This window comes from Cynoglossus semilaevis, chromosome 16 (assembly GCF_000523025.1).
Source record: "Cynoglossus semilaevis isolate Cse_v1.0 chromosome 16, Cse_v1.0, whole genome shotgun sequence".
Lineage (NCBI taxonomy): Eukaryota > Metazoa > Chordata > Actinopteri > Pleuronectiformes > Cynoglossidae > Cynoglossus > Cynoglossus semilaevis.
The window spans coordinates 397488-410267 of NC_024322.1; the positions used below are offsets into that span (position 1 = coordinate 397488).

Consider the following 12780-nt stretch of genomic DNA (forward strand, 5'->3'; position numbering starts at 1 on the left):
ATTTTCATATTTAGCTATAACTGATCGACTGCAGCTCATGGTATCACCATACCCTGAAAATCGCTTTGCACTTTAGAGAGAAGTCAGTGTATGAACTTTCCGTTCTGACTTGAAATTGTCTTTTAAATTTTATTATTATTATTATTATCATTTTAAATTAATTACATGCAAAATCACCTGCCTAATAGAGCGCTAAATCGGCACCATAAAATAATGACAAATCAGATTAGATGGCAGCCGCCTCCATGCCACAATGGGCGTGGTCTGACATTTACTGACAACTTATAAATCCCCATATAAAGACAAAAACCACTTAGATTCCTGTTTCTAAGCTGTGAAACGTGTCACTTCCCTTTTTAAAAGCAGCAACCGTTCATGAGTCACCGTCATCATCTTCTCACTCACTGTCCTCATCAAAGCAGCAGCACGAGCAGCACCACCGCACAGGTAAGCTTTGACTTCTGATCTCTGAAGGTTCTCTGAAGGAATCGGTAGATTAAGATTTTTGGAATGAATTTTAAATCTACTTTTGGCTCAGAATTCTTTTTAGAATTTTTAGAGAAGACGAGAAGAAGAAAACAAAATCTGAACCTCAGATGTTCATGACCTTGTTTCTTTTTTGCTTTATGCAGCTACTGCTAAGGTAAAAATGCAATTTATTCTAAGTTGGATATGTTTCATGGTAGAGAAAATAGAGAAAGAGCAAGAAAAGTTTTAGCAGCAGAAGGAGGAGCGACAACAGCAGCGAGGCTCGCGAAGCAGAGGAAGCAGAAGTCAAAGCACTGTTGGAAAGGAAGTTTGTGGTCAGCTTCAATTAGAGAAAGAAAAAAAAATCTGCAAAACGGCAAAAAAAACAAACAAAGACTGTTCTACAGCTTTTGTTGCAGCTAAAAAACAGCTAAAAGTTAAAGATTTGCAAAAAAAAAGAAGAAGAAAAAATAGCAAATGTAGAATTGAATATCTGTGAAAGATTTCAGGTCAGGTTATTTCAATCTAAGGAGTTCCAACGTAGGAATTGGCATTTCTCTATCATCCAAATGCCTTGTTCTGTTCTGACTGACTGCTGGAAAAAAAACAATGTTACTAAACATTACTAAAAGTGAACATAAAAACATAAAAACATAAAATCTTAAATGTAATGACAACTTAAATGTAAGTTGTCAAAATGTAGCGAATTCTACGGAAAATAGCAAAAACACCTACAAAAATAATTTCACTTAACATTTGCCTCAACAAATATATATAATTGAAGTCTATGGCTAAAAATCAGCTAACTTACATAACTATCCAAAGGATTTTAACCTATGAAAAATAAACCTGAAAAAAAAAAATCAAGTTATAGTTATAATATAGTTATAATTATTATGAGTTATAATTATGTTAAATACTGATAAACAGTACATACGACATTATGTTATTTCCTTCACCAGGCAGTCAGTCTGCACACACTCCACCCACATACCCCCCGCTTCCCCTTCATCTGACATCATACCAGACCCAATCCCCACCCCCCACCCCATTGTCATTCTCGCACACTAAACTCAGGAACTGCACAACTTCTCCCCTCAACTTTCACCTTGCTTATTTGCACCACACATATATATGCAATTCTGGAAATGAATCATTTAATATACTGAATGGAACTTCAAGATGTTTCCAGTTTTATCCATACAATATATTCAAGGATTCATTTCCTGATTGGCATGCCAGAATATATATATATATATATATATCCACTATGTTGGTTCCATAGCGTAGCAGTGAGCATATATATAACATAAATATATAAACTGTATATAATATAAATATATATATATATATATAGTATACATATATTTACAGTCATAAACTTTAGTATATATGTACAGTGTCTTTCAGTTTATTTTTTGCTATATTTTGCAAAATTGTATTTTATATACAGTATATATATATATATATATATGTATATATATATATATATACACTATGTTGGTTCCATAGCGTAGCAGTGAGCATATATATAACATAAATATATATATAATATGAAAATATATATACAGTATACATATATTTACAGTCAAAACTTTTAGTATATATGTACAGTGTCTTTCGGTTTATTTTTTGCTATATTTTGCAAAATTGGATTTTATATATATATATATATATCCTGAATCTTGAGATCTACCTTCAACATGCCCTTTAGAAACTTGATTTCTGGCAAAATAAACAAAATTAGCAGAATGTTTAGCGTAATTAAATACTACTACTGTAAAAAGTCCATGTTAACAGGTAAATCTTTTTCAAAACGTTGTACATTTGGCCTAGAAATAGTCCCCTCCTTGTCTCCAAGTAAAAAAGAAAACCCACATAATTCCAATCTTAACATGCGAAAAGTCATTTAGTTAGGAGATTAGATCAACTTAACTCATAAAGAAGAACTTTTTATGTATTTATTAATAATTTATTTTGTTTTTTTCTTTCCTACCCATTGTTCTGTGGAAGCTCAAACTTAACTCATAAAGAAAAACTTTTTATTTATTTATTAATAATTTATTAATTTTTTTTTCCTACCCATTGTTCTGTGGAAGCTCAAAGAAGTCAAATAAAGCCATCTCTTCATGTCTCAGTTTCAGGTTCCAAAATGGCCAAAGTCGCGCAGATTTCTCCAGAGGAACTTGAAGAGCTCAGAGAAGCTTTCGCAAAGATCGGTTAGAGAATCTCTGTCTCGGTTGCTCCCTGAGCGCCACCTTTCCAGGAGCCTCCTCCCGGGCCCTTCTGACATTGTCTTCTTTGATCGTTTATCTTCCAGACGTGGACAACAACGGTGTGATTAGCAGAGAAGAGCTAAATGAGCTCTTCAAAGCTGCTAACCTTCAGTTGCCAGGGTACAAAATAAGAGAGATGGTCCAAGAGCTGACCTCAAGCAGTCAGGAGCTCAACTTCGACACCTTCACCCAGGTCAGAATGAGGATTATCACGTGACCATGAAATCCTGAATTCTGAAGGTCTACGAAGTGAATTAACAGTAACCTCTTTCTCCTCCTGTTCAGTTGGTCCACGGTCTCAAGAGCAGTGAAGTAGCAAAGACCTTCAGGAAGGCCATCAATAAGAAGGAAGGAATTTGTAATGTAGCCGGAACGTCGGAGCAGAGTGGAACACAACATTCCTACTCTGGTAAACACGCTTTAAGTTTTAAGTTAGTGGTTCCTAAACTTTCTCTGCTGGGCCCCCTTATTGGTTCATATAAAAAAAAAAAAAAGCCATCGGATAATATGCTGCGTAACGTTTCATTCATTTATTTCCATCCGCGGCCCCCCTCGTAATGGCGTTGTGCCTCCCTTAGGGGGTGCACCGCACACTTTGGGAACCTCTAACCACTAATTTTACGACTTAAGTCTTAAATCTCTATGTACTACAGAGGAGGAGAAGGTAGCCTTTGTGAACTGGATCAACAAAGCCCTGGAGAAGGATTCGGACTGCAAACACCTGCTGCCCATGAATCCAGACACCAATGATCTGTTCACTGCGGTCAACGATGGAATCCTCCTCTGGTATCAATTGTTTCTTTGATGTAGAACCAATTCAAAGCGCGTCTAGACCCAGAGTCGGAACACCCCTTCGTCTTTTGTTTTCAGTAAAATGATCAACTTGTCAGTTCCCGATACCATCGACGAGAGAACCATAAACAAAAAGAAACTGACACCGTTTACCATCCAGGTGAGGGCCTTCTTTCCTTTTGCTTTTTCGTTTGTTCTGGAGGCTTTCTTAGGCCTGAGGACCTAGTTCGAAGGACAGGGTTAGGGTTAGGTACACTTGATAGAGGATACAGTAAAAGACCCTGGAGTGGAATTATTCTAAGAGTGCGTACGTGCGTTGTTGCAGGAGAACCTGAACTTGGCACTGAACTCGGCATCGGCCATCGGCTGCCACGTGGTCAACATCGGAGCTGAGGACCTAAAAGAAGGCCGACAGCACCTTGTCCTGGGTCTGCTCTGGCAGGTCATCAAGATCGGACTTTTCGCTGACATCGAGCTCACCAAGAACGAAGGTGCGTAAACCGAACCCAACGCCAGTTCCTCTGTCCCAAATGAAAGAGTTGTAGCGCTAAACACCGATGTTTGTTTTTTTCGGAGCAGCTCTGATTGCTCTACTGCGTGATGGAGAAAGTCTGGAGGATTTGATGAAACTTTCTCCCGAGGAGCTGCTGCTGCGTTGGGTAAATTATCACCTGGAGGAAGCAGGCTGCGGCAAGATCAACAACTTCAGCTCTGACATCAAGGTAAACAGGAATTCTTTCTGGTCTCATGGAGATAGGTCTTCTCCAGCCAACAATTCGGCTTCATGACAATGGTTCATGGTTAAGGACGCGGACTTGTGTCACAGGAAGGTCACAGGTTTGAATCCACCAGCCACCAGGTACCACTGAGCTTGGCGTTATCAGACTTAAAACTAAAATGTATCCAAATAAGTGCAATGTTTTCTTTGGCACTTGGCGCTGGTACTTTAAAAAATAAAATATTTCTACAGTGACTTGGGCTTGATCTAAAAAAACCACGGCGATTCGAGTTGAAAACTTGACTTGACTGACCCAAATTGAGCCAAAACGTACTGAATCAAACGCAACAGTGCGTACTAGGACATGGACCAAATTTTATATCTGAGTTGAGAATTTGACTGAATTGAATTTGAATGAAATGATCAATATTATTTTATCTCAGCCAAAACTCAGTTCACCCTTTCCAAATCCTTTGGCTTTAGGACTCCAAGGCTTACTACAACCTCCTGAACCAAGTGGCGCCAAAGGGAGACGAGGAGGGAATCCCAGCAATAGCCATCGACATGTCTGGACTGAGGGTCAGAAAGCAGCAGAGACACATTGACAATCAAATCCATCTTTATTCGGGGTCAAAATCGGACCTTTTTTTTTTAATACACTTCCTCGCCGTAATCTATCTCTCCAGGCGAATGAGGACTTGAAGAGGGCGGAGCTGATGCTGGACCAGGCTGAACGACTCGGTTGCCGGCAGTTTGTGATGCCACCGGATGTGGTGCGAGGGAATCCCAAACTTAACCTTGCGTTTGTCGCCAACCTGTTCAACAAATACCCTGCTCTGAAAAAACCGGAGAATCAGGACATCGACTGGAGCACCATTGAAGGTCGGAGCTATTTCCGTTAACCTCGAGAAATTCCCCCGTGAGTTTTATTCTTCAACTCCTTGTAATTATGTTCTTTCTTCAGGTGAAACCCGGGAGGAGAGAACCTTCAGGAACTGGATGAACTCTCTAGGAGTAAATCCCAGGGTCAACCACTTATATACGTAAGAACTCACATTTTAAATCACGATGACTGGAACGTTAAGATGATACGAGACATTTAAAACGTTTTATTTTAGCTACCTACAGTTTTCAATGCTACGGTGGTAGATTTTCTAACTCTAAGAAGGTGAAGTTTATCAATTATACACTAAGCCAGGGGTGTCAAACATATGGTCCATGGGCCAAAACCCGGGCCACTCAGGTGTTTAATCTGGCCCGCTTGATGTATTTTGAAAAAAGAAAAAAATATATATATACACAAACACCATGTTCAGAATATCTTTTGTAAAATTGTATTCCATTAAATACGAATACCGTAATTTCCAGAGTATACGCCGCCGCTTTGAACCCTGCGGCTTAAACAATGATGCAGCTAATTAATGGATATTTACGGGCTAGGCTTTAAGAGAAGTGCAGCCTATATATGTAGAATAATCTTTTGAAATTTAGTGGGTGTGGCTTATATCTAATATATTTCTATTTTGCATAAAATCAAAGGAGGAAAACATGGACTTATTATTATTATTATTTTTAGGTTATTATGTTGTGATTGTACTGGTCCGGCCCACTTGACATCTTACCAGGTTGTATGGGAAACGTGAACCAAAATGAGTTTGACACCCCTTGCACTAAGACATAGAGAAAATGTGTGATTTTACCACTTGGGGACTGAGGAGTTGATGGTCTACTGCCTCCCGTAGTCAGTTTGTGTCACTGGAGGTAAATCTAAATCTAAACAAATTCGCTGATATTCCAGATGGACTTGTGGTGTGGTAGAAGGAGTGGTTTTAAAAAAACGTTTCAGTTATCTATGCAAAAAGCGTCGCATTAAGTGTTTTTAATCGTTTTCTATGCAAAAAAGCGTCGCATTAAGTGTTTTTAATTTATGTGTGTCCATCTGTTCAGAGACATCGATGACGCTATAGTCATTTTCCAGCTCTACGAGAAAATTAAAGTCCCCGTCGACTGGGATCGAGTCAATATACCTCCGTATCCCAAACTTGGAAGCAACATGAAAAAGGTAACAGGTCGCATAACATCTCAAATGTTAACGTTTTTAATCTCTTGTTTCTAAGTTGATTTCGAAATACTTGCGGAATCAAAGCGGGTTTGTTTGTGTTTCTCAGCTTGAAAACTGCAACTACGCCGTAGAGCTCGGGAAAAAAGAGGCCAAATTTTCCCTGGTTGGGATTGCGGGTCAGGACCTAAACGCTGGGAATCGAACCCTTACTCTGGCTCTGCTGTGGCAACTCATGAGACGGTAAACTTTTCTTAAAGGGACAATGCACCCAAAAAGGGCGTGGTCTGAACCGTAACAGTTTGGAGACAGGTCCAAGGTCGGCGTAAAAAATAAATAATGGATAATGTTGGTCCCGTATCTGTTATCAGATACACACTGAACATTCTGGAAGAGCTTGGCGATGGTCAGAAAGTGACAGACGACACCATTGTGGCATGGGTCAATGACATGTTAACACAGGCGGAAAAAAAACCCATCTCTGGATTTAAGGTAAAAAAAAAAAAATTCTATTAATTTAACTCACAAGACCTTGTTTCTAACACTGATTTCAACTGTTTTATGTATGCAGGACCAAAACATCAGCTCCAGTCTTCCAGTCCTGGACCTGATTGACGCCATCCAGCCTGGATCGATAAGATACGACCTTGTGAAAAGTCAAGATCTGACTGATGAGGAGAAACAGAATAATGCAAAGTAAGCGTGTTAAAAAAAAAAGAAAAAAAGCGGTTGACAAAACTGACATTAGGTTAAAGACGTTTGCGGAATAAACTATATCAAGTGTATCAAGCAAGTAGCTCTTCATTAATATCTGTTTTTGAAAAAAGGTTGCTGACCCCTAGCTTAACTAGCTTAACCGTATACATAGGCTACGTCCATAGTAAAGTCACTTTCAAGCTACTGTCATCTGCTTAACCTTGCACTCACGTCGTCATTCCGTTTTTCCTCAGGTATGCCATCTCCATGGCGAGAAAGATCGGAGCGCGGCTCTACGCTCTGCCTGAGGACTTGGTGGAGGTCAAACCCAAGATGGTGATGACTGTATTTGCCTGCCTGATGGCGCGTGGCATGAAAAGGGCCTGAAAAAGGGTGAAGCCAAGGCAGTACATGCCACTGTACCGCACGGAAGGACTCGTTCATGTACTCCAAATTTTTTTTATTTTTTACACAGTAGTTCCTAGGAGCAAAGAATATCATCAGTTTAGCGTACGCTAGGTACAGATAGGGATTGACATATCTGTTGTGAGTACAGTTCCTAAACAGTTCCGAAAACAGAGCCACAAATTAGAAAGAAAAAAAAACAGTAAGTACGGTCTTATTGCGGAACCTAGGGTCCAGGTTTAACTGCAAATGATTCATATCTGCAAAAGGAAGTGTGACATTATTTGTCAAGTTGAAATCCTTGCTGGGTTTCAGTGAAAATTACACTCTGGAATTTATTCTTTTTTTTAAATTTTTTTTAACTAAAGCAGTTTCATGTTTGTTGATAATAGATTTTGATCACTTTCATAATTGGCTCCAGTTTGAATCAAAATAAAATTTTAACAGTGGCCGCTTACTCACCACTGAGCAGCTGCAGCGATGTCAGCATTTTAGTCACAGTCACTTTGCTTTGGTGTCAATATTATTATTAATAATAATATAATCTATAGTCTATAGTCTAGTCCATATAGTCTATGGAAACCATCTATAATATGCAGAAATGTGAGTCATAGTGAGTCATTACAACCTAGATGACGGGTCTCCAACCCCTGGTCCCTATCAGTTCTCGTCTGTAGTTCATTTTACAGAATTGAAAACTCTTGTCTATGTCTGTGTCTGTATCATGCAGCCTTACTAACGACATTACTAAAGCAACAAACCCACGCAGAGCTGTGACATAATGTACATCAAAAAGCATCAATAATACGTTTTAAGGTCTAAATAGCTTTGGGTTAAGAATGTCTGCTCGACAGAAGCGGCGGACACAGAATTATTATTATTATTATTTTGGATCGCGCTAGTCGCTAGATGCAGTTTCCTAGATTCAGAACTGTGTTCTCTGACCATCCAATCAAATCACATCAAATTACCAATGGAACTCTGGGCCTGCAGAGAAGGCTTTGCTCACCATGATGATACATCAATTATAATAATAAATATATAAATAATAATAAAAATACAGTATTGAATGACTTGGCTAAAGTAGAAAAAAATTCAAGTATTTGATAACTAACTTTTTGGCCTAAAATATATTTTTTTCTCTTATTATTTTGATACACAACCTTTGATTAAAGCACCATCATTTAAAGTTTGGAAAATAATATGATATTTTTACTGAAGGTTTCCAAAATTAAATTTGTGCTGCACTCATCTCTATGCTTTAATTTGTTTACAGTAAATATGAATTGCTTAGATACAAGAAGGGTGATCTGTCCATTTCTATAAAAACTCATTTTAATAAACACACCCCGACCCATTTTCAGGATGGGGGAAAAAATTGAGCGAACGAGAGGTAAGTGGTACCACGCGAGGCATACAATCGACCTGGAGACAGATCAGAGAGATTGGAAACTTGCTCCAACTATTTTCACGCAACAGATGACATTTGTGTCATTCTCACTGGAGTTTTATGATTGTGGAAACACAGAATCAAGAGAGATGAAATGCTTAGTTTCACGAGAAGTTAGAAAACAAATGTCAAACACATCTGCCCCTCAGGCTTTAGGTTCTTTTTTTTACAGCTACAACTTGCATTTTCTACATACAGACTACTTACTTTTAAGTTTTTTTTTTCTAGGGATGTCCGATAATATTGGCAAACCAATATTATTGTAATACCTGTTAGGATCATTAGTGTTTTTTTTTTCCTCTGATAATGAAAACCACATAACACAAAGCCTGGGTTTTGGCCAAATTATTTGTTGTAAAAATAGTTTTATAAAATAGTTTAATAGTTTTGGGGAAAACAGGCTGTATGTGAGAAAGCCACAAGATGGCAGCATTGCAGCTCATTTTATGAATTCATTTTAATAATCAGGGGATTGTTTGCAGAATGCTGGTGCCAGCAACTCCTACAGTGGTTTGTGGAGATAAATAAATAAATATTACCAGGCACTCCATAGTTTTTCATTTCAGGGGAGCGGGGGGCAATTTTTGAAGCGTTCGGACAATATTGGGACGTTGCCCCTGCACGTCGATCCAGCTGGGAAAACAACAAAGCTCCCTGGATAATAAGACGGACGAGCTGACCAGCCAGGTGTACGAGAAAGACCTGATTTTAGAACACCGTCTCTGATTCAGCTCTTCAGCTGGACATCTGCCCCATTCATCGCGGAGACTGCTGTCTTGAGAAACAGAGGAGGTGCATCTCTGCATTTATGCGAACGACAAATGGAGTAGAGGTGTACAGGTCGTTGAGAAGCACCGTATAAGCGGGTTCAATGTTTTTGATTCTACTCTAAGGATTAATAACGCTAAAGTCCAAGTAATATCTGAACACGAGACAGGTATACACAGACACTAATTGACAATTAACAAATAAGCAGTTGATGGTCAAATACTTTAATCAAAAAAGAAAAAAAAAAGAAAAAACTTGTTTTGTTTCGAATCCAAGTCCAGCTTTAATATAGAGGGGGAAAAAAATCCCCAAAGGGTGAGAGTAGAGTAAGCGCAAGTAGAGTAGAGTACGTTTTACTTGGCAGGTTTAGCTTCAGCTGGATTCTCTCCTGTGTCCAGGGTCTTCAGAAGACGAAAGAGTCCGGCGGCCTCACGAATCCGACTGAACTCGATGCAGAAGGCCTGGACCTCGATAAATAGGTCCTGAACGTTGATGATTTTATTCCTGATCAAGGACTGGAGAAAAACGCAGACAAGACGGACAAGACGGTTCTGGAACAAACGGTTAGGAAGAGGAGAACATCAAGTGTTGTCATGGAGGCATCGCACTTCGGCGGTGTAAGAAATCATGGATATTGAGGTATAATGTACCTGCATGTACTTGTCTTTAATCTGTTCACAGGTGGAGATACAGTTGGAGATGTAGAGGTGGATGAATTCTGGCGGAAGATCTACAGCTGTGGTTAACCTGAACGGAAGAAAAACAATTTCAATTCATTTTTAATCAGAAACAAAATTGTGTGCATGTCAATTTAAGTCGACTGAACAGTTTTTTTTTTAATTGATTGTAAATAACAATAATAGCATTGACATTAAAATGGCATCATCAGTTCTGCTCTTTTCAGCAGTCTAAGCCCACAGCAGCATGACACGTGCTACAAATCAAATATTTTCTCATTTGTGTTACGCTCTGTAATATTCAGCACTACGCCCCTACATTTCCGCAAAGCAAAATTATGATCAAAATACGGAAAGTCCCGACCAAAACGGGAACCCTAGAGTTAACTCATTATTATTATTTTTGATGCACAGCACAGCACAGCACCGCCCACGATGAATGTAGGTTACATTTAAAATAATTCGGTTTCTGGTCATCAAACCTACAATACACACATCAATGTGTTTCTTTTTAAAAAAAAAAAAAAAAACTTGAAAGAGGAAACTGTACTGTGCTGAGGCAGGTGGAGAAGACACATTTAATAAAATGTCTTCCAATTCAAAATGTTTGCATTCTCATTACTGTGTGATTCGTTTGATAAAAAGGAAAGATAGATTTCTCTGAATGTAAGTACGAATTTTTACTTCCAAGTATGAAGGCTCACCAAATAGATAGACTTGAGTAAAATACAGGTACATTTATATGTTCAAACCTTTGACTTCTAACTTCTAACTTTAAAAAAAGTTCAAACTTCTTTTACGTTAGAAAAAGAAGTTTCTAACTTAAAAGTGATGTTAGAAGAAGTAAGTGATTGTCTGTGTGTCTGTGTGTGTGCGTGCGTTTCTCTTAAGGACTCAGACAAGTTGACCACCTCCATGGAGTGTAGAGACATGTCCATATTGACCAGGACACTGAAGTACTCTGTGATCTGGCTGCTCTGCATTAGCTTCAGCAGCATCTCGATGGCAACAAGAGGGTTGTTGTCGACAAGGAATGGCAGCTTGGTGGGACAAAGACCGATGTGGTAGACCAGTTTAGGATCCTTCTCCAACTCTGCTAGCAACTAAAAGACAGAGGAGATGTGACCTGCTCCACAAAAATCAACCAAGTATTGTGGCTAACTTTGGTTACTTAAATAATAATGAATATTGTGCAACAGTGGCAGCTAGTTTCAGAGGCACAGGTGATACATTTTAAAGCTAAGAGAACTTCCGATTTAACGGACTTTAGTCAATTACAGTTACAACATGACCTACCTCCGTCTGCTGTTGCGCCGATAGTGGACTCTTGAAGGCCTTAGACATAATACGCTTGATCTCCATGCCTGTACTGTTCTTCACACACATGGATCGGTCCCACTGCACGCTGTGGTCTGGTTCGGTGGGATTAAGCCAGGCTAACTCGTCCTCACACACGTGTGGCGGCGGTGGAGGCCTGATGAACTCTGGACGGAAGTGACCTAGAGACAGGAAAAAAAAGAGGGAGGCTACTTGAGTATGTCAAGTGTTTAAATAATGACGTATCTCATCACATTATTCAATGAAATGCAAATGTTAAAATCAAAGCGCAGCTAACACAACAGGTGCTAACTGCGACATCTGTTATAACGCCACCTACTCTCCAATGGTGGGCAGGGTCCTGTTACCAGAGACTCTATGATCTGATTAGCCACAGAACTGTCAAAGCCAGAGTTTGAAGAATCTGGGTCTGGGTCATTCAAGAGGCTCGGAAAGCCTGCTTTGCTCTGTGTGGGCAGCTCTGACTGACGCTCTGCACAACATAAAACACATACAAAGACACACATTAAGGCAACATTATACCCATTTTGGTCAAAGCCTGGTTTCAATGCATCCTCAAAGCGGCTTTGAATAAATGGAAGGCTTCATTTAGCCTTGCATTTATCATCCTGGTTTAAACTATCTCAGCTTCGTCTAAAGGGTTATGCTCACCTGCTAGTGCCAACTGTAGCCCACTGATGTCGATAGACTGGGGCATGTTCCCCACATCCATACATGACACCTGTCGTGGCGTCTTCTTAAAAAGATCTCTGGGTGGAGCTAACATTAGCTGTGACAGGAAGAACTTCTCTGGCTGAGTGATGGGTGGCAGGAAGCCTGGAAGAGTCACAAGACATGGAGGTGGAGATGCAGTAAAACAAAGACATGTGATAGGCATAGGGATTGGGACAGCATATCATAATTTTAGATGTTTTATCTATCTATTCAGATTAACTTTCATGTCACAAAGTGACCACATAAGGTAACAATAGACCAACCCACAACGTAAGCTAATATCACAAGGTTCGTCTAGCAGGTGTTGGTTTACAATACTAAAAGTAAATAAAGTGTGTTTTAAAAAAAAGTTTATTAACTAAAAATATGCTAGTTTGGTCACTGACCTGACAGAAGCTTTTCAGGCTCCTCCCCCCCCG

At 39.3% G+C, this 12780-nt stretch overlaps 2 protein-coding genes across 2 annotated transcripts in view; one reads left to right on the plus strand and one right to left on the minus strand.

Moving 5' to 3' along the window:
- The first annotated feature begins 308 nt into the window (after positions 1 to 308).
- LOC103391510 (lymphocyte cytosolic protein 1 (L-plastin)) lies at positions 309 to 7903 on the plus strand. The gene is made up of 16 exons (XM_008327793.3): positions 309 to 447; positions 2607 to 2687; positions 2789 to 2937; positions 3030 to 3153; positions 3398 to 3530; positions 3615 to 3696; positions 3862 to 4027; positions 4116 to 4258; positions 4738 to 4833; positions 4941 to 5136; positions 5219 to 5297; positions 6202 to 6316; positions 6423 to 6556; positions 6685 to 6805; positions 6885 to 7009; positions 7264 to 7903. The coding sequence occupies exons 2-16, from the start codon at positions 2621 to 2623 to the stop codon at positions 7394 to 7396; spliced, it is 1863 nt and encodes a 620-aa protein (XP_008326015.1). The 5' UTR covers positions 309 to 447; positions 2607 to 2620; the 3' UTR covers positions 7397 to 7903.
- The window catches only part of cnot11 (CCR4-NOT transcription complex, subunit 11), a 5933-nt gene continuing 922 nt past the window's right edge, over positions 7770 to 12780 (minus strand). Inside the window, exons 2-8 of the mRNA XM_025063655.1 lie at positions 12748 to 12780; positions 12299 to 12463; positions 11967 to 12119; positions 11606 to 11808; positions 11213 to 11412; positions 10283 to 10382; positions 7770 to 10183 (exon numbers count right to left, since the gene is read on the minus strand). The exon at positions 12748 to 12780 is cut by the window's right edge and continues 5 nt beyond it. Coding sequence (XP_024919423.1) covers positions 9986 to 10183; positions 10283 to 10382; positions 11213 to 11412; positions 11606 to 11808; positions 11967 to 12119; positions 12299 to 12463; positions 12748 to 12780 — 1052 coding nt within the window. The 3' untranslated portion in view covers positions 7770 to 9985. The remainder of the gene's footprint in view (positions 10184 to 10282; positions 10383 to 11212; positions 11413 to 11605; positions 11809 to 11966; positions 12120 to 12298; positions 12464 to 12747) is intronic.